This window comes from Aethina tumida, chromosome 5, assembly GCF_024364675.1.
Source record: "Aethina tumida isolate Nest 87 chromosome 5, icAetTumi1.1, whole genome shotgun sequence".
Lineage (NCBI taxonomy): Eukaryota > Metazoa > Arthropoda > Insecta > Coleoptera > Nitidulidae > Aethina > Aethina tumida.
Genome location: NC_065439.1, coordinates 19,234,775 through 19,252,263, shown reverse-complemented (window position 1 = coordinate 19,252,263; position 17,489 = coordinate 19,234,775). Strand labels below are relative to the sequence as shown.

The 17,489-nt window shown below is 31.3% G+C and overlaps 3 protein-coding genes and 2 long non-coding RNA genes across 7 annotated transcripts in view; 1 reads left to right on the top strand and 4 right to left on the bottom strand.

Annotated features, from left to right (window-relative positions):
* The window catches only part of LOC109596206 (rho GTPase-activating protein 100F), a 72,530-nt gene extending 64,900 nt beyond the window's left edge, over positions 1-7,630 (bottom strand). Inside the window, exon 1 of the mRNA XM_049968227.1 lies at positions 7,360-7,630. The gene's annotated coding sequence lies outside the window, so the exon portion shown is untranslated. The remainder of the gene's footprint in view (positions 1-7,359) is intronic.
* The window catches only part of LOC126265758 (uncharacterized), a 186,042-nt gene that overhangs the window by 166,333 nt on the left and 2,220 nt on the right, over positions 1-17,489 (bottom strand). The window contains exon 1 of one of the 2 annotated variants that reach the window (XR_007548234.1): positions 8,785-8,794. The exons of the other annotated variant lie outside the window; for it this stretch is intronic. This is a non-coding gene — a long non-coding RNA (uncharacterized LOC126265758). Of the gene's footprint in view, positions 1-8,784; positions 8,795-17,489 lie in introns of those variants that run through there. 2 annotated transcript variants of the gene reach the window in all.
* LOC126265757 (uncharacterized) lies at positions 9,340-10,358 on the bottom strand. The gene is made up of 3 exons (XR_007548232.1): positions 10,234-10,358; positions 10,058-10,141; positions 9,340-10,004 (listed from the first exon to the last, which is right to left on the bottom strand). It is a non-coding gene; the product is annotated as an uncharacterized LOC126265757 (long non-coding RNA).
* LOC109596170 (uncharacterized) lies at positions 11,148-16,307 on the top strand. Of its 2 annotated transcripts, XM_049968229.1 has the most exons (9): positions 11,148-11,560; positions 11,618-11,733; positions 11,791-12,060; positions 12,205-12,296; positions 12,349-12,744; positions 13,434-13,731; positions 13,798-14,195; positions 15,475-15,704; positions 15,756-16,307. In XM_049968229.1, exons 1-9 carry the CDS (start codon positions 11,393-11,395, stop codon positions 16,146-16,148), a joined length of 2,361 nt encoding a protein of 786 aa, XP_049824186.1. In that variant the 5' UTR covers positions 11,148-11,392; the 3' UTR covers positions 16,149-16,307. The 2 variants fall into 2 exon arrangements, with proteins under 2 accessions (XP_049824186.1, XP_049824185.1); XM_049968228.1 differs by having other exon boundaries at positions 11,149-11,560; positions 13,434-14,195.
* LOC109605127 (uncharacterized) lies at positions 16,475-17,342 on the bottom strand. Its single transcript, XM_020021702.2, has 2 exons — positions 16,661-17,342; positions 16,475-16,609 (listed from the first exon to the last, which is right to left on the bottom strand). Exons 1-2 carry the CDS (start codon positions 17,309-17,311, stop codon positions 16,529-16,531), a joined length of 732 nt encoding a protein of 243 aa, XP_019877261.1. The 5' UTR covers positions 17,312-17,342; the 3' UTR covers positions 16,475-16,528.

Here is a 17,489-nt window from a genome sequence, read left to right as displayed (position 1 = left end):
TGCCTAAGCCTGAAGATAATAATCAATCAATATGGTTAAAAACTTCAATTAAATTGATTTTTTATATATATTTGTTCTTTATTTTGTCACTTAGGAATGTATCCCCTATAATCCCATATAAATTACCATTCCATATTCACAGTTTCTTTATTCGCGGCATATTTACGGAACATATACCCCGCGAATAATGTTAAAAATATTGCATAACGTGCGCATCCACCAAATATGCAAATAACGAATTCCGCGTTGCAACACGAATACCAATTTAAAACATGACCGCGATACATCAAGATCAAACGGAACGGACCGTGTAAATTGCATCAAACGTGGGAAGAATTCAAATACGTCCCCCGCATCGGAACACGGTGCAAGGACGACGCGACCGACCACCCGACAGTTAGCCGGTACAAACACGCACTCGAACGGACACAGAGAACCAATTAGTGGAGTATTTACGAGACGAACGGTAACACGCGTCTCGAGGCGGTGACATGGCCGATACCGACGTCCCCAATTCATCTCCAGTGATGGGTAAATATCCGGTACGTGGAAATTTGAATGAATGCCTAAGGTGTTGTACTCGGTGTGTAGTCAAAATATCGCTGCTCTGTTAATTTAAGGGCCAATAGTAATTAGTAAATCGATAAATAAATAATTAAAATATTTATAAAATTGTTATTACTGGAACATTTTTAACCACAAAATATATAATTCGAAATTCTTTTATTAATGATTCTAATAATTAAATAATTTATTGACGACTTATAATTATCGTTAATGAATAACTAATCACATTTTAAATCAAAGAAAGAGGTCATTCTTATTTAGAATGCGTATTGTTAAGTACAAGGGAAAATATATCTGACATATCTAGTTAAATAAAATAACTAAATAAATAAATAATATTTAATTTTTTAAAATAGTTACTTAGCAATTAATCAAAATAATATTAATTAAGATTAATTTAATATTTAGATTTTAGCGATTTTTCGTCATTTGGTAATTTGTTCATTCAACTAATTCCATTTCAGATTTTTTTAAAAGTTACATTTTTGTATTGTAGAAAATTTTTATATTTTTGTAAATTTTTACGTTTTAATGATTTTTTGGGATTTCAACTATTTTTTCAGGATTCTACTAATTTTTTTACATTAATAATGATTTTTACGTTTTTCAGTATTAATTAGAAAATTTGATCATTAGGTAATTTGGTCATTAGATAATTTAGACATTAGGTAATTTGGTCATTAGGTAATTTAGACATTAGGTAATTTGATCATTATGTAATTTGGTAATTAGGTAATTTGTTTATTAGCTAATTTAGTCATTATGTAACGTAGAAAATTTTTATATTTTTGTAAATTTTTACGCTTTAATGATTTGTCATAAGGTAATGCGATCATTAAGAAAGTTGGTCATTAAGTAATTTGGTCATTAGGTAATTTGGTCATTAGGTAATTTGATTATTAGGTAATTCAGTCATTAGGTAATTTGGTCATTAGATAATTTGGACATTAGGTAATTTGATCATTATGTAATTTGGTAATTAGGTAATTTGTTTATTAGCTAATTTAGTCATTATGTAACGTAGAAAATTTTTATATTTTTGTACATTTTTACGTTTTAATGATTTGTCATAAGATAATGCGATCATTAAGAAAGTTGGTCATTAGGCAATTTGGTCATTAAGAAAGTTGATCATTAGGTAATTTGGTCATTAGGTAATTTGATCATTATGTAATTTAGTTTTTTTAGTTTTTAATGATTTGTCATAAAGTAATGCGATTATTAAGTAATTTGGTCATTAGGTAATTTTCTCGTTAGTTAATTTGGTCATTAGGTAGTTTGATCATTAGGTAATTTGGTCATTATGTAATTTGGTCATTATGTAATTTGGTCATTAGGTAATTTGGTCGTTAGAAAACTTGGTCATTAGGTAATTTGGTCATTAGATAATTTAATTATTAGCTAATTTAGTCATTATGTAATTCGGCCATTAAATAATTTGGTCATAAGGTAATTTGGTGGTTAAGTGCGCGATCGTCCTTGATAAGTGCCTGATTGACACATGATTCAGTTTTTGGAATTGAGCAGACGAACCACAACGATAAACGGTAATATAAAATGTAACGGTCCAGGTCAAACACTTCGAAAAATGGTAGACCACTTATACACGAAGCAGTACGTATCCTCCAATATGTCAATATGTGCCAAGTGCATATCCAAATTCTTTTTTAATATCTCTAGGTATTTGGTCTCTAACAATCACTGTTCATGTCTGTCCCATTAGCCGTATGTGTGTCAATCCGTCGTTATAATTTACAATTACCGCTTAAACGACAACGAATCGACGTCAGTGCGTCCTCCGTGTGCAGATCACAAAGCAGCCATAACACGTTGAAAATAGAAAAAATAATAAAGGACTAATGACGTGACTGTTAAAACGGATTCGGTGCATTTTGCGAGAAACGAGGACCGCTCCACAAATCCCATCGAATATGGGAATTACGTACGGGAAATACATTTCATTAACGGGCATTTAGTAGCCGGGATTTAATACGTTCGCCGGCTAAGATTTATTTCGACGTGTTCCCGCAGATTCCCCGACCGTAGTGTGTTTTGTGCAAATGCATGCGCAACGAACAAATCTCCATATATCGCTATAATCATTGCGAAAACGTATGACGGCAGAAATTTATTCATAGAGATGCACCGGAGGATTTTGCGCCTAGGTGGAAAACTGTACGGTCCGGATTTATGGGATACCGGTCTTTTTCGCAAACGGGCGACATGATTTAATTGTTCACTTAGCGGTTATTACGGCCGCGTTACGTTTGGTCGGTTGTTACAGCAACAATAAAATACACAACTGACGTTCCGTGGGTGGTAATGAAATCCTCCATGAGCCGAACGATTCGAGTTTAAGGAAAGTTTAGTGCCTCCTTTATGTCTCCAACGTCAATATTTAACTTGTTAGTGTAGTAAAGTTTCCGAATGTTGAGTAAATACGCTTCATGTTCCCCAGATGTTGTTCGTTCACTCTTGGGCCAATAAAAATTTAAACTGAGTTGTTTTTAGAGGCGGCTCGCACTAACTGATTAGAGATGGATAAGTAAGTACACATAAATCAGAGAGCCGGAAACTTTATTTATACCGTACAAGTGGTGAATGCGCCAGTTATTCAAATTTTCTGTTTATCCTTTTGATACTCTGTAAAAGGAAATAACTAACTTTATATTTCAATCAAGATTTAAAGTTTTTTCAATCCATTAATATAAATATTTCTCTTTGAAATAAGGTTTTCACTTCAAATCAATCAATAATCCATTTTACTCACCTATATTTGTGAATGAACAATACGTGTTTTTATAATTATAAAATATAATTATAGTATTAGTATAATACATGCACAGGATGATTCATTTATTAGGAATTTATGGAGAAAAAAATTATCGATTATAATTTTTTATAGTAATTATAACTACTAAAATTGTAGTAGTGTAGTAGTAATTACAAATAATTTGACTATACCATGAGCTGTGCCTAAACCCAATTAATTGCTTTAAACTTATTATCTATTTCCAAAAGTTTTGACAAATTGTTGATTGAACTATGTTTGTGATACCACCAATTTTGATGTTGGAAAGTTTATTTTTGGCATATATGTTAATCAAAGTCCATATTATATGGAGCCATGAAATTTTATACAGGTTGTTAATTTTTGTTTAATTTTGTGCATTTTAAAACACAGATAATTTTGTTACTTTCAGTAGAACACTATATATTTTTAGTATAATTATATAAATTATTAAAAATCTTTCAAATTTTATTAAAATAAACATTCCTTATAGATAAAGTGAATGTTAAAAGAGATTTTACCAAAAATATATCTATATCTGACAACATTACATTACATTTTTGGTAAAACCTCTGTTTATATTCATTTTGTGCATCGATTGGAAATAGAAATTTAGCATAATTAAATTGAATTTAATATTCAATTTAATTATGTTAATACATACATGGTTTTCCATTGAAAATAACAAAGTTATTGAGTTTTAAATATACTAAAATTAAACGTAAATAATGAAAATTTAGGTGGGCTGGTAATGTTTTTCATATAATGGTCCTTGGTATAACGTGTATGCCAAAAATTAACTTTCCAGCATCTAAATTGGGGGCTCTACAGACATTTTAGTTAGATCATTAATCAGTCAAAATATTTTGAAATAAATTAATTCCAAGTTCCAAGTATAGGATATGGTATAGCCATTTTATTTTTGCAATTACATATATGTAGAAATTAAAAATTCAAAGTATTCTATTCCGGTGAAACCGAAAATAAAAGTTTCATCAAAATAAATTAGTTCAAGTCAAGTTATAATGAAGAAGTTAGATGCATGAAATGAAAATGAACCCTGTATTTGAACAAACATTTATATATTCAATCTTGAAAAAATCTTAACAGTTTATGTTTTTTTATAACTCTTTTTTCGATATAATAAAATACTTTAGTTAACTTAACATCGAAAACAAGAACGAAATAAATGGATGAATACCTATAAAGCAAATTAAATTATATTATATAATTGGTGAATGCGCCTGTTATACAACACAACAACAAATTTTCTCTTTATACTTTTATATTGTTAAAAAGAAATTAAGTACTGAAAACTTTCATTCAAAAGTTATTTTTTCAATTCACGTTAATATAAATTACTTTCTGAAATTACATTCAAGATTTTTTGTACTCTTTGTAATTTGAAAATAGTTACATAATTATATTTACTCTTTTAAAACATCAATAATTCATTTTACTGACTTAAAATTCTCATTTAACCTATTAAAACTTGTTTATGTGATAAAATGCAGCAAAATATGGATTGTAGAATAAGATTAATTTGGTCAAGAATAAAATGTAATATAAATTTGTACAAATTTTGTTATTCTTAATCTTTGAAACAATTTATACTTCATGCTTTTCCTTTATATTTCTTTTTATGATACATTAAGATATTATAGAGATATAAGAACCAAATGAAAAGCTGAATGAGTATACATTAGTCAAAGAATATTTGTTATGTAACAAAAATGGTGAATACGCCAGTTATACTACATTAAAAATTTTTCAATATTCTTTCTATCATACTCTATAAAAAATATAAATATTATTACCATTATCTCAAGAGTTAATTCTCATTTTAATATAAACTATTTCCTCAACTTACAATCGACAATTTTTTAATTTACATTCAACACTTCCTAATTTGAATACTACATAGTTATGTTTATTCCTCTAGCTAATCAATAATCCTTTTGAATCACCTAGAATAAGAATTTAATCAAGGGTAAAATGTAATAAATATAAATATATTTAGGATACAAATTTATACAAAAATTTTTTTATTCAATCTTTATGATAATCAATAGTACATATTTTATTTTCGGTTTGTGATATTAAGATAAAATATAAGTAATAATGTGATGGATAAATACATAAACCATTCATATTTTTTTTTTTCAATTCTTTTGGTGCTGTGAATCTGTTTTTAGTCACTTGAAAAACGGTTCCAATAAATTATCAGTGTTTGGAGTGTGCGTCGGATTAAAATTTAATGGAACTTGACGTGACTAAGTGTAATTACGCATGTTCCGTTTTGTTGTTGCTAGAGGATAAATTCTTGTTTTTTATCACCGATAATTAATGTTTTAGTTAGTCAAAAAGCAGCTGGAAAATTAGTTAGTGAGTGTGCACATTTATGTTTTTTCGGTAATCGAAAAAAATTAATGATAATTCCAAAATAATAATTATTGGTCCTTTTTGAGACACTAAAATGAGTGTTTATAGTAATTAAGTAAACTATACTGTATTTAGTCGTTTTTAATTAATCACCTTTCAAATTATTCAATTTATATTTTAAATGGAAAATATATAACATTATAGATGATAATATTATGCAATTATAAATATAAATTTAATATTAATTAAAATATAAATTTTAAGTGAAAATCTAAAATATTATTGTAAATCTAAAATTTTAATAAAAGTTTTAGGTTTAATTAATACAAATCATACTTTTATCATTTATATTTTAGATTTTCTTTTGAGATTTCAAAAATTATTGTATATTATTTAACATATTTTAAATATAATCCAGAAACCTCTCAGCAATAAAAAAGAGATAAAATATAAATATTATTTTGTTTATAAAAATATTTAATTAATATTAATCAATACTAAAAGCTAAGTTTTACTTTTTGATTCATTAAACAGATTATTAAATAATACTAGTATTAAGAACTTTATACTTTGGTTCAAAATTTCAAATAGAATAATAAATTTAAAGTCTATTATATATAATCATTAAATTCATTAATTGAATTGAAGCAGTTTTTAAAGCTTTTAATGTTATTAAGAATCCCTTCAATTGATCAAAAGGAAAAACTAAGTTATTTACTTCAAATTGTTAACTAAACAGAAAATAACATCCAATATACTTTTAGATAGAAGATAAGAATTGCAAACTTTGTCATTCATTCAATTTATCAATTCACATTAATATAAATTGCTTTCAAAACTTACGTCCAACAATTTTTAAACTCTTTCCATTTTATAAATACCAATACAGTTATGTTTACTCTCTAAAATAATCAATAATCCATTTTATACACTTATAATTCTATTTGCAACTTAATAATACCTTTTATGTATGATGAAATATATCAAAATATCGATTGTAGATTAAGATTAAATTTACAATGTATAAAATGTGTAGTAAAAATACAAATTTGTAAAAACATTTTTACATTCATCTTTAAAATAATCAATAGTTCATGTTATTCTTTTATATTTTTGATTGTGACATTAAATGATACACAGTAAGATAATTCAACAAACATAATATCGGATATAATAACCCAATAAAGGGTGAGAAATAAGGGTAAAACGTTTTTAGTCCGCTTGGATGGCTCGACACAACCCGTAAATTATATTAGGAGTGCATCTTGGTGCCATCTAGAGCCGCCACGCCAAGGCACATTTTTACTACATGCAATCGGAGTAAAAACATAAATACAACTCGTAATTACTCAATGAAAACAATACTTGAACCAACGCCACCATGATTGATGTGTGTGCATATGCATTAGTTTTTTTTTATAAATTATGCGTTTGGAACCGTTGGTTTTATGCGAAACTACCCGGGTCCATTCCGTCTAATTTAAAATCAATAATGAGACCCATTAATAACAAACTCGTGCCCAGGTCGGGCAGTACAATTAAATAAAACGTTCCGACCCTGTGACAGGTGAATGAATCCCAAATTATGAATGTATTTTTTTCTAGGTTTTAGTTCTTACCTATTATGTTCGTTCGTCATCACCTAGGTTGATATTTCTTGTTCAGTACCTTCCTGTGTTTTATGACCAACAAAATAGCTTGCATCTTGTCCGATCACCGTTTATTCCAAGCGAAACGGACAACCTTTCGAGTGCCGTGGAACTCAATCGATATTACCCGACTGCCGTTTTACATGTTATCGAAAACCTCGACGACGAACGAAAAACAAAAAATGATCTAACAGGCAAATGCGTCGGCACGGCAACGTCACCTGGACCCCGTTCGCAAGACGCCCGGGGCCGATACGCGTACCCCGTCCTATACTAATTATTGTCGCACAACACCGATCATTGAATGAACCCGCACTGACGGGAAGATGTCGACTGAGCGCCGCGGGGCGGGAGCGGTGGCGACGTTCCTCGCCCTCGTTGATCAGGGTGAAACGATGGCGGCACGCGTCCAATTCACCGCCGTCGGTGTGTCGCCGCGTTCAGGATCGACGTCGGATATTTTGCGAGGCAGTGCGGCACCTTTTGGAGACGAGTCGATTCGACCCCGATGGCTGCGCTCGGCCCCCTCCCTGCACGACGTACGCCGGCGTCGGCGTCGAGGCGCTACGTGCGTGTGCGACAGGCATCGTGATGCGCGGACGGGGCGTCGCGACGACGGGGCGCTTCGGAATCGGGGACACGGGGTTTTTGAATTCTGAATTATAACCTTGGATAAAAGATACTGTGTCAGTGGACATGGATAACAAATTAACAGATAAGCTTCAATAGAAATGGAGTATATTTTTTCACACGGTGTTAGAAAACCTTTGACACAAAGTTATGTATTATGTAAATATATACTAAGCAAATTTGCTTACACTTTTAATCAGTAATTTATCATTAAATACATAACATACTGAGTTTATTAATAGATTCTGGCAAAGAGAAATGGCGATTTAATCAAAACAAAAACATTTAATAATGGTGATTTTGAATTACAAATAATAAAAATAATATAAATATAATAAATTATAAATCGTGAAACCTTTTTAAAATAATATAGAATAACACTGGTATACAAGGTTTTGGACTGAAGTAATTTCTCTGGGTCAGTTTCTTGAATTAGAGTCCAACATTAATCTCACAGCATACTGTTGTCCCAAAATCCTCGATAATTCCTTTCAACTTTTATTAAAACAGCCTGCAGGTTCTTTCTCCAATAAACATTGTGAAAAATAGTCATTATTCAATAACCGATAACCTAATCTGAGAACCAACAAATATACCTTTTTTAATTTTAGCAAAAATTTTAGGAAAAATATCTAATAAATGTTTAAAAACAGAGTCTTGACAAAGTTTTTGAAAAGATCAAGTTTTATATGCAGTGGTGGAAATAGAACATCATTTGGATCAACTAATAGTTTATTTGAAATATTTTGTTTTTCAGGGGAATACTCTATTTTTTGTGGACATCATGCAGCATAAAAGAAACTAGACCTGACCATAATTTTGGCTGAAAATTTGAATTCTACACACCCAAACTACTTAAAAAACAGCCAATTTCAGCCAATTTCTTTTTTAATTTAAAGACGAGTGTAATCAGATTATGTATAGATTTATTTTCAAAATGTAATGTTAATAAAATTCAGTACTTGTCGAAAAAGAGTAACTTTTAGCAAATTTCAAAAAGAATAATGCAAATAATAATATGACTTTTGTTTATTTTTACAGGTACCCAAAAAAAATATAATATACCATAAATTTCAAGATAAGTACAATTTTTTTCAATTAAAATGGAATTGAATTTATCTTTAAAATCAGAAAAATATCAAGGTTTTCAAAAAAACTTTTAATGTATTTCAAAAAAGTCTACAATCACTTTTGTTTAATTTCTTCGATAAACAGTAAAAACATTTACATGTAATTTCTTATTATTTACCCCAAAAAATATACAGTGGTGGACAGAGAAATAGCACACATTACTATCTAAACGTTAATTAGGAAACGTACACCTCTAATTAAAATCTAAATCAAAATAATTTCTACTTAAATTAAAACTTAATCAAAATAAATCCAAAATTTGGCTGCCCACATAAAATTAAACAAAATTGTTAATATTTTGATGGGTACCATTTATTCACTACAACCATCTGTAAACAGTGAGGCAAAGATTCAATGAAATATCGGCAATGGTCGTTTGAAATTAAATTCCACCACTGTTCAATTAATAACTACAGTTCATCTAAATTTAATGCATTTTTGGTGTTTTAATCGAGATTATATGTCTTTCAATTCCAATTGTGTTTAGGTCCGGACAGTACGCTGAACAATGGAGATTCTCAACATTTTTATCTTTTAACTAACTTTGAAAAACTTTGGACGCATGCTCCTTATCATTATGATGCATAAAAATACATGTAATTGATAAATTATCATTGGCAGATGGTTCCATTACATCTCTTATAATGTTTATATGTATACCATTCACTAATAATTTTTTGTCACCATGTCAGGGAAAGGAACCCAAAACCAAAACTTTTCCTCCATCTTTTCAAAGTTTTTGTAGTGTATCTAGGCTCTAAACTTTTATTAGGGGAACGATAAACGTATTTTTTTTATCAACCTGTTTCTTTTAAACACGGATTCATCACTTTAAAGTACACTTCGCTAAAATTCTAGAGGATAATTAATACATTTTTGACAAACTTTTAGTCTTGTTCGAATGTACTTGCAAGTTTTGTTCGTTCAGTCGACGTCTGATTGTTTTACTAGGCACACTGATATTGTATGGCTCAATTAATTTTTTATTTACCTAGAAGTCAAAAAAGGATGTTTACTGATTTTTATAATTTGTTAACTATCTTTATATAGTCTTGAAATACTCCAATTAGGAACTGTACTTACCTTTTAAAATTTTCAACAACGGAATACGAAGCTGAACTAAAATTTATATTTTATTTGAACTATGGAATATGTAATACCTATCCCCTTTATTAATCTCCATTTCTATTTATTGTAGTATAATATACAATTTTGAGGCTACAAAAATTAACTTTTATTATTTTTAATGCGAGAATTCGAGTAACATATAATATTTAATAATATGCTCTTCGCAATTTATTTACATGTTTACAGTAGTATCTAAAGGAAATGCACAAAATTTAAAATTAAACATATTACCTCATAAAAGGATATAAAACAATTTTTGTTCACTCAATATAAAATATATTTCAACATTCTATACTTGTTTTGCTTTTAATGAATTAATTGGAATTAATTGTGTCATACAATGTCAGTGTTTTTAATAGAACAATCAGACGTCGACTGAATGAACAAAACTTGCATGAATATATTTTGATACCTTTATATAACGAAAAAAGGGTACCCATGAACAATTTTGTTTAAAATTGTAAATTATTTAACAAATATAGTGGAATTATTTTAAATAAAATATAAAATATTTTGATTGCATTTAATTAGACGTGTGTGTGCCATTTCACGGACCGCCATTGTTATACAATATTCTCCATTTCGTTATTATTGTTGTTCTATTGTTAATATTTTAAACTTAATTTACTTTATCAATTGAATTAAATATTGAATAATTTATTAGTACTCATTTCTATCATTTACGTCCCAATATTTGTATTAATTTTATATGTTTGATTTTAAATTAACAGGTAAATATTTAACTAAACAAAATAAAGATAATTAAATTAAACACAAATTTCATGTATAAATATTTATAGTATTAAACAAAAGACAATATACAAACATGCCAACATAAATATAAAAAGTCAATGAAATATTTAATAAACTAACATAAATATTCAAATGTTTATAGGCAGGGGTTGATCGGCGAAACGGAGAACTGGTTAATTCAAACACCTTCCGGGGCTCGATACCAGTTTTAATTTTTTCGCGGGGTCCGCCGGTCTTGAGTAACATTCGTCCCCATATATTATCGAACAACCGGGTGTCTTCGATGCGCACAGGCTCCCATTCAGTGCCCGTCGATCCGCCCGCATCGTAAACAAATCAAAATAGAGCAGAAATAAACAACATGGCGTCGGTGGTGTCAGAGGACTCCGACGATTATTTATCGGACAATTCGCAGTTCTCGTTGCCCTGGAACGAGACCAGCAGCAATTTCAGTGAACAGAACTCGAACAGGGAGAGCCCGATCAATTCGAGGAACACGAATATCGTACACAACCTGTGCAACAGACAGGTATGTTTGGGGCCACATAACCTCAACGTGTCATTTGTTTATGAAATGATTTTTTAGATTTATGGAAGGTTTACGCGACATCCGAGAGCCAAGACTGAAAGAGCCTTCAATTCCATACACCCCAAATGTAGACTGCCTATCAACACACTGGCCAGCAACAATCAATCTCTATTGTACATATTTTCACACATCAACAATCAACGAAACATTGAAACCCTTACTTGTTTTAGGGATAATGTTTTTATGGGCTTCACCATTTGCGGAAAATATTTCCTGACGTACTCTGTTAAAATTTTAACGGACCTGAATGGACTCAATTATGGCAGTGTGTTTTGTTATGAGTACGAGTTGCTTGTGTGGGCCTTTGTGCCAGGACAAAGACTGAAATTATGTTCCAGACACAAAATATTTAAGCATCTAAAGGGCACGGATTCATTAGACACCATCTACTTTATGCAGTTTCCATCTGATATTTACAAAGTGATTTGTTATGGTGTATCGTGAGTACTCAGCATTTTTTTGATGTGTAGCTTAAATTTTTCTTAACCCTGTCTAATTAAATGTGTTTTATAAAGATATATTTATAAAATGTATTTTATATTCTCATATATTTATATTTTGTTAATGTAAAATTTATTTTAAAGTGGTCCTGCCCCTGATATAGTCCACATTTCCATTATGACACTACCGACGTCGAATTGCAAGCATTGTAAAGGAGCCTTATCAGAAATGGGAGGTACAATTCTCCAATAACTATCATTTACTTATTAATAAACCATTCATTTTAGATTCCTTGAGTCAGGGTTGGTGCGAGAAACATGGTTTCATGATCCACTACATGGTCTCCAACACGCAACCGTCCCACGCATTCGACCCTCAAATATCTTTAGCTTATCCGGATCACCTCGTCATCAATACGGGTCCGAATATCCATATATTGAACGTGGAGACGGTAAAACCGGTGCACAATAACTCTCTAGACAAGGAAGAAGTGATCAAAATGATATCAGCTAATTGTAATGACAATTTAAGTGAAGTCAGCGAATCTACTAGTGAACATTTTGGAACTAGTAGTATTGTAGATGCAATTTTGGAGGACTTTAGCGAGTATGATATGGATTCAAGTGAATGCAACAAGCCATTTCATGAACTGAACATTAGCTGTGAACCTCTGAATGTCACAGGTAATTGTTATTTGTAGAGATGTACCCTTTATCAGTTAAATATTCAGTCAAATCAGTAGTACATGTTGTGGCTAATATACAGGGTGATTTTACTAAATTATTCATTAGAAATTTAAGGAGATTTTTATAGCAATAATAACTTGGCTTGAACTACTTTTATAAATTATTTTGAACAAAATTTCGTTTGCAGTTTAATTGTATATTTCTAAATATTTATGCCAATTAAATGATTTTCAATGATAATCAGTGTAATTATAATAAAATATATGTAAAATTAAGTGTAAATAACAAACACCTTATATAAAATTAAGGAGTACTAATAAGGACTTCTTATAAGATGATCTTTGGTTAATGTATATGCCAAAAATGATTTTTCCAGCATAAAAATTGATGGTTTCAGACATTTTAGTTAGAACATCATCAATTTGTCAAAATGTTTGTAAAAATAAGACTATTAAATGTAGGTGTAGAACATGATATAGTCATCTTATTTTTAATTACATGTAAAGAAGTTCTGGAGCTATAAAAATTTCAAATGAATACCTTTTTCCTTTCATGATAAACTTACAATGAATAAGTTATGGTGATGATCTAATATGATAAAAGTTTTATAACAATTTGACGAAAATATTTAATTGTTTAAGGTTTATATAAAGTTATAATTAAATATACAAAAATTTCAATTATAGGAAAGAGCTACCACAACACTCTGGTGCAAAACATAGTAGACCCAAGACTGAAACGACTGCAGAGCGGCAAAGACTACCCCTTCTCCATCCCGCATAGCTCCAACAACCAGAAGCCGCTCGAGAAGACGAAAATCGACAAGAAGACGGCAGAAAAGGCGTACGAGTTCATCGAGGAGAACGAAAAGTGCGAGAAACTGAGTTCTTTCCGTAAAAAGCGACTGGCCGAAAAGAAGTACGAGTTCTCCGAGGACAACAGCGAGAACATCGTGCCGTTCAATTCGTTGCGTCGCGACCGAAAGTACTTGAACCGTTCGCAGAGCCGCTACGGCATCAGGTCCCCTGATTTTAATTCGTTGTTCCTTAGTCCCAGATCGCCCGGTCTCAGGTCGCCTATGCAGTCGCCTAACTCGAGGACGGCCGGTCAGTTCTCGCCTAGTGGTGCACGCAATTTGTATTGTCCGTCGGCGACGCGTAACTCGCCCCATCACTCGAAATCGCCCATCAGTCCGAGGGGGGACAGTGCGCGTAAGTTTTACGTCTACTCTCCTAGTTTGGATAGCGAGTGCTCTGATCCGGACTCGCGGTTGATCATGAGGACGTCGACGTCGTCTAGCGGTGGTGGAACGGACAGCAGGGGGTTCGGTGGTTTGTTGATTGTGGATCCGGCCAAGAGCGAGACGCCGAAGTGGATTAGGAAGGTGGTGCGTCGATACTCCAACGGTGACTTCGAGAACAGCTCGCTGCTGTCTGGACAGAGTAGAGGTATTAGTCTAATACTGCATCTAATTGGAATGCCTATATCTGTACTTAGTTCACATTTGCTTCAAAAGTTTACAGGGTGTTCCAATATTAAATATCTCGATATTTATCAGAAAAATATTGTGATGAATTGGTTAAAAGACAAAAGCATTAATGGGTAGACTTATTAGCCTCAATTTTCAGACATCAATCCCTTTAGAAAACATGGGGGATCACGTTTGTAACCGAATTTCCTAATTTACAAACCTAATCCACAGGGATGAGCCAAAATTATAAAACCAAAAGAATATTATACAATGTGTTAATGTTAAATTAAATAACAGACATTTAATCAGCAAAAATCTCTTTCAATATTAAAGGAACTATATTTATGTTCAGTTCAATTATAATATAAATGTGTATCGTTTTATGGAATAAGAATATTGTAGTTTTTATAATGGTGTAAAAAACAACAATAACAATATAAAATATCTTATATTACATAAAAAGTATATTATCAGAAATAACATTTTTAAAAAAATGAACTCTTCATACTCTGTCAGTCAATTTTTCTTTATTTGGACATGAAAAATCATAACAACCAGAAACAACTAATTTGGAACACCCTGTATATAACATAACTTTTAAAGCAAAGTATTATGTAACATTGTATTTATCTACAGTAATGTATTTTTAGTTGCAGACTTAAGAAACCTAAGGTTTTTGAGGGAAATTTGTTTTGTATTATTAGATCAAATTTATATTAAAGTAGATATAAAAAATTTTATTAATTCAGTATATTTTGGCTATTAAAAATAACAATAATTAACATTTAGTCACAAAAATAGATATAATCTAAAAATATTTAACAAAAAAACACAAATATTAACATCATAGAAGACTTCTGTAAATGTAAGAAGACGCGACGACGACAGGACTCAATCATCCACATTTTCACAAATGGAAAAGAAGTAATTGCCATCTTTAAATAATTAGAGAAACGTACAGATAGTATAGATGTATGCACGAACAATTTTAGCATCAGTTCAATGAATTTGATTAGAATTAATAATTAAATTTTAATATTTTTTGTTTTATAAAATTTTCTAATTAAATATTTGTGCTAAAAAATTTGTGCTAAAAAATTTGCGCTTATTTCATGAGCAGGAACGAACATTTTGAAATAGATTTCATCATAGTAGACTATTCTTGACTTTAACATTTGTGTTCTTTTGCAACGAACTAATTAATTGCTTTTTCTCTTGTACATACACACACACTTACACATTTTAATTTTTCGCAGATGATAACAATTTATCAATAGAAATTCCACTGTTGGTGCAAAACCTAACGGAACAGCATCTCGACATGGTGCCTGAGTACAGGGTCGACCAGGTATCCGAAATGCAGCTGATAGTTACCCAAAGAACGTTCGACTGCGAACAGTTCATCTACCGACAAGCGGAGAAGCTCTGTCAGGAGACGAACTATGAATTTTTACACTGTGATGATTATGACATAAAAATTATACATGTAAGTCTAATTACGAATTACGATATATTTTTTTAACTATTGGCCTTTCAGATATGTCCAATAAATGGGTACATTGTTTGTCAAGCTGCCATAAAGGTGGGTGCGTTGAAGACTTCAGAGCCAAACGGACGGCCACAGTATTTCAGTTCACATCTCCTGTTCACGTGGAGCATTGCAACTGATGCGTTTGTCGTTGTGGAAGGGAGCAAACTGATGCCCAGTGACTGTTTTCGGAAGACGCTTCACATCGATATTCCTAGGCCAAACAGTAAAGAGGTACTAGTTATGGACTTAAATTTCACGGCAACGAAGACCAAACTCAGGGATTACAATAATTTGTATGAGGTGAACATAGTTCCGCCCGATCAACCGTTTATCTTAATGAGGAGGCCTCGTACTTTTGAAATTGACGAATACGAATACTCAAGTGATGATAGTGATTGAAATGTTGTTCATGTTTTAATTTATTATAAGCTGAGATCCTATTTAATCTAGATTTAGTTATTTATATGACATCACTCTTTCGTTTTTTATCGTTTTCATACAGTAATAAGTTCAACTGTGATTTGATGTTGTGAATAAAATAAACCTTAATTATTTGTGTATTTTGTTTTCCTCTAAGAATATCATTTCCAAGACTATATAATAATAATATAATAGAGGTAAGTAATATCAAATTTTAAGGTACTTTTAGTGTAAAATCCCAAACTACTATAAAGACTTCAGAGTAGTTGGTTTTCTTATTGTTATTCTAAGAAATTTAAGCTTAATGTTTGAATAGCTGATATATATTTAATAATAGTTTTGAAAACAAATTTGTAAACTTAATCTTGGGCTTCTTCAGTAATATTGCCTAATTTTTTTTGAGCCTTTGCCAAATAAAGACGTCTCTCTTCATTATCCCCCTGCAACGAAAAGGTATTAAAAAAGTAGTCACCAAATAAGTTCGTACCTACAAATTCCAATTTGGATATCTCATCATTCTCGCTGCTTTCATCCTCATCGGAAGTTTCGGCCTTTTGCAAGAACAACTGCACCTTCCTCATGTTCTTCAGTGAGCTCAAACTGGAAGTTCTCGATGGCTTGGACGAATGGGCAAACATCGTGACGATATCCTCGGGTACCGGTGGTAGACTGGAGATGTTGTTCATGTCGATTAAAGATTCTCTGGACAGATTTTCCGGATACTTTTCATCAATGTCGGATTTGACGCTGGACTTGTTGCTAGAGTGTGAAAGTTTATATTTCGACTCCAAATGTCTTATTTTATCGTGGATCTGTTTCATATTTATATCATAATCGGCTTCTCTAACGTCATCCATGTCAGACAGTTCACGCTCCACGATATTCAAAAGTTTATCATGGTAACATTTAACTTGTTCGTTGCACGTCGCCAAATTGGACAGCAGTATATTTCGAGCGTTCAGTAAAGAATTCTTCGAGATCGTCTGAAGTTCGTCCAAGGCACCTTTCAAAGCGCATAGGTAATCCACACCCGTTACAAAACGCTCTTTATTCTCTAATGCCGCCTCCACCATCAATAATGATTGGCGAAGGACTGCTTCGTCAATTTCCATAGCGGGATTCGGAGATACGATTTCAGGCATGACTTTTTCAAACGTCTTTCATGTGACGTTTGTTTATTACAATAATTTAGACAACATTTTTTGCACAGGGTACTAGATTTTTTTTTAATTTATTTATTTATATTTATTCATAGTAAAACAATGATCTGAATACACGAGGTGGCTAAAGTTTGAGAGCAAGTTGAATATGCAGGAAAAT

Excerpts from the sequence above, each read along its gene's own strand:
- LOC109605127 (XM_020021702.2), bottom strand. The coding sequence starts at position 17,311 with ATGCCTGAAATCGTATCTCCGAATCCCGCTATGGAAATTGACGAAGCA. Across the intron at positions 16,610-16,660 it reads AGATATCCAAATTGGAATTT|GGGGATAATGAAGAGAGACG; the intron begins GTAGGTACGAAC and ends TTTTCGTTGCAG.
- LOC109596170 (XM_049968228.1), top strand. The coding sequence starts at position 11,393 with ATGGCGTCGGTGGTGTCAGAGGACTCCGACGATTATTTATCGGACAAT. Across the intron at positions 12,297-12,348 it reads AGCCTTATCAGAAATGGGAG|ATTCCTTGAGTCAGGGTTGG; the intron begins GTACAATTCTCC and ends CATTCATTTTAG. Across the intron at positions 15,705-15,755 it reads ATGACATAAAAATTATACAT|ATATGTCCAATAAATGGGTA; the intron begins GTAAGTCTAATT and ends TTGGCCTTTCAG.